The 2,720-nt window shown below is 28.9% G+C and overlaps 1 protein-coding gene across 1 annotated transcript; it reads left to right on the forward strand.

Moving 5' to 3' along the window:
• Positions 1-209: 209 nt before the first annotated feature.
• On the forward strand, positions 210-1,630 carry LOC122722487. Its single transcript, XM_043953246.1, has 3 exons — positions 210-547; positions 628-1,056; positions 1,162-1,630. The coding sequence occupies exons 1-3, from the start codon at positions 415-417 to the stop codon at positions 1,521-1,523; spliced, it is 924 nt and encodes a 307-aa protein (XP_043809181.1). The 5' UTR covers positions 210-414; the 3' UTR covers positions 1,524-1,630.
• Positions 1,631-2,720: the final 1,090 nt, after the last annotated feature.

Below are 2,720 nucleotides of genomic sequence, written 5' to 3' on the forward strand. Positions count from 1 at the left end.
AAAATAAAAATAAATAATATTATATTAATTAATAAAGGGAACCCTATCAATTAGTGGCGGCAATATAATGATAAGCTTTTTGGCTTGGGGGGAATGAAAACCTTAAAATTAAAAATTCCCTCCTTACAGCCGCTACTGATTCATTCTCACTCATGATTCATTCAGTTTTCAATTTCTGTCCACTATCAAAAGGAGAAGCTACCACTATCAAATCCAATCAGGTATGTTTAAAATTACAAAAGCCTTAAAATTAATGTTTCATTGTAATTGTTCTAGGTTAAACACGTGAAAGGCATCTGATATTTACTTTTCATTCGTTTTTCATCTGTTAAAAAGCTTTGATTCACTATTTTTATATTAATTTATCCTCTATGTGTAATATTCAATTTTTTCCATGAAGCAGAAGCAAACAACATGGCTCGACGATGCAAGTTGCGGAAAGGGAATTCCATCAATATTAACTTAGAAAATGAGACTGAAAATAATGTTAACCAGAACTTTCAAGAAACTCAAGAGTTATACCAAAATCAGGCTTCAAATTTTCAAGGTAAATAATATTTATGTGATTTATAAATTTTAAGTTGTTTTCATAAATAATTATATGGCTAACTTCAATTTTTTTTTTAGGGAATACTAGTCAGAAGACAATGAGGTATCATTATGAAGGTCATTTTATATTTTCACCAAATAGAATATATGAAAATGGTAGGTTCATGGAGAAACCTAATTTTGATGTTGATTTCATCTCATTTTTTGATATATTGGATGACTTGAAAAAGGATTGTGGATTTGATGTTATAAAAGGAGATAAATTTTATTACTTGAAGGCTGATAAATCTCTTAGTGATCTTGATGCATTGATAGAGGTTAAAGATGATACAGATGTGAAAAATATGATGGATAGTTATAAGAAGTTCCTTTCGAAACCCATTGATATATACACTCTATTTCGAGATTATGATATTTTACCAAATGGACTTGGTGACGAGCTACCCGCAGTTACTGTTGATCACACTTCTAATCAACTTCAAAATCCAAATGCAACTGCAGCAACAGGTTTACTCATTTAATTTTATTTAAACAATTGATTATGTTTACTTGTTCTATGTACAGAAATTCTTGTTATTATATGATTATTGTTTTACTTTTATTTTGAAATAGGTTCCAATATAATTAAAAGAAAAACTAGAGGACCAACACGATGCTTGAAAATCACACAATTGGAGAATGGACAAAAATTGCCAGTAGAATTTGATGAAGATGATCAAGCTATTGGTGATAATGCTACTGCATTTGTTTGGTTTTTAGGACAAATTATTAGAAGTGTGTCGTGTTGTCCATTGCAAGTGAAACAATGGAATAAGATTACCGATGATAAGCTCGACCTTATGTGGTCTACCATATTAGTACGAAAATTTATATTAAATTACATCCATTATAAAATGATTATAATTTTTTTAGTTCTATTAAGTATCATAATATTTATTTCTTACTTCTTTGCTAAAAGGAAAGTTCACTTTTGAGTATTCTGATGCAAGAAAGGGAGCAATTTTCGGTCATATGAATGCATTATATAGGAATTATAGGCATAAGTTGAAGAAGAAGTACTTTGATTCAAAGGCAACTTATTCACTTCATCTCCGAAACAAGCCTAAGGATATGGATGTAAAAGATTGGAAGTATTTGGTTAATCTTTGGACAGAAAATGCATTTCAGGTATTAAAAATTCGTGTAAAATTTAATAATTTATTTTATATGAATTCAGTTTCTGTTAGCTAACATAAATTCTGAAAATTTTTCATTGTTTTTCTTTAGAGAGAAGCAACAAAAATAAGACAAATAGATGCAAGCGTTTTATGCCGCCATACACGGGGACAAAAAGCTTTGCTTGGCTGAGAGATCATATGGTATGAGTTTGTTTTTATTTTATTAGTATTATAGTATTTTTTATTAATTAAATGATATACAAATAATCCCTTTTTACTGCTGTCGTTTTGTGGACTATGGCTAGAAAGAAACAAAATAGTATTTGATAATTCTAGTTTAGAACTTGAGAAAGTTTATGATTTGATCTTTTATGGATCTTTTATTTGGTTTAAGATGTGCCTAGCTTTCCTTATTCCTTAATCCAAATTCTTTTTAGTAGTTCAACAATCAAGAACTGGTCAACCTGTAATGGTATAAGCTAGCTGCTTGTTGTTATTCTTTGTATTCTGCCATAACTCTCAAAATTCTAATAAAAGCTATTTTTATCAAAAAAAAAAATAATGCTTTTTGAAGTTCATATGATTGTTAGAACTTTTTGATATGCCATTTATTATTTTTTCTGTAAATGCCTAATTAGATTCAGACTGCCATTATTAACCTTCATTTCCCACATCAAAACAAATCCCCTTTTTCTTTATGCTCATTAAAGTTAAACATGACAATTTTTTAGTAGTATTAGATTAGACAGCAAACACCATTAATAACTCACTCATTTAATGGTGAAATTTGACCATGTTTAATATTCTAAATATAGGAATGAATTATGATTGGTCAACCCTATGAGCATCCAAACTTGTAGAGTAAATAATAATCAACAGTATTATGAATTTTAACGCTTGAATTGATATCATTAGCTGTAAAAATGTTAGCTCTTTTATACAAGTTTTGTTTATCTGCAGCATATTTGTAGTTAAGTCAATTGACTCTTTTACGGAAAGTTTGGTTTTGCTTGA

The sequence above is a fragment of the Manihot esculenta genome, chromosome 18 (genome assembly GCF_001659605.2).
Source record: "Manihot esculenta cultivar AM560-2 chromosome 18, M.esculenta_v8, whole genome shotgun sequence".
NCBI lineage: Eukaryota > Viridiplantae > Streptophyta > Magnoliopsida > Malpighiales > Euphorbiaceae > Manihot > Manihot esculenta.

Bases quoted from the DNA above. Each gene is read 5' to 3' on its own strand.
- LOC122722487 (XM_043953246.1), top strand. From the start codon at position 415: ATGGCTCGACGATGCAAGTTGCGGAAAGGGAATTCCATCAATATTAAC. The intron at 548-627 runs GTAAATAATATT...TTTTTTTTTTAG, and splicing joins TCAGGCTTCAAATTTTCAAG to GGAATACTAGTCAGAAGACA. The intron at 1,057-1,161 runs GTTTACTCATTT...ATTTTGAAATAG, and splicing joins AAATGCAACTGCAGCAACAG to GTTCCAATATAATTAAAAGA.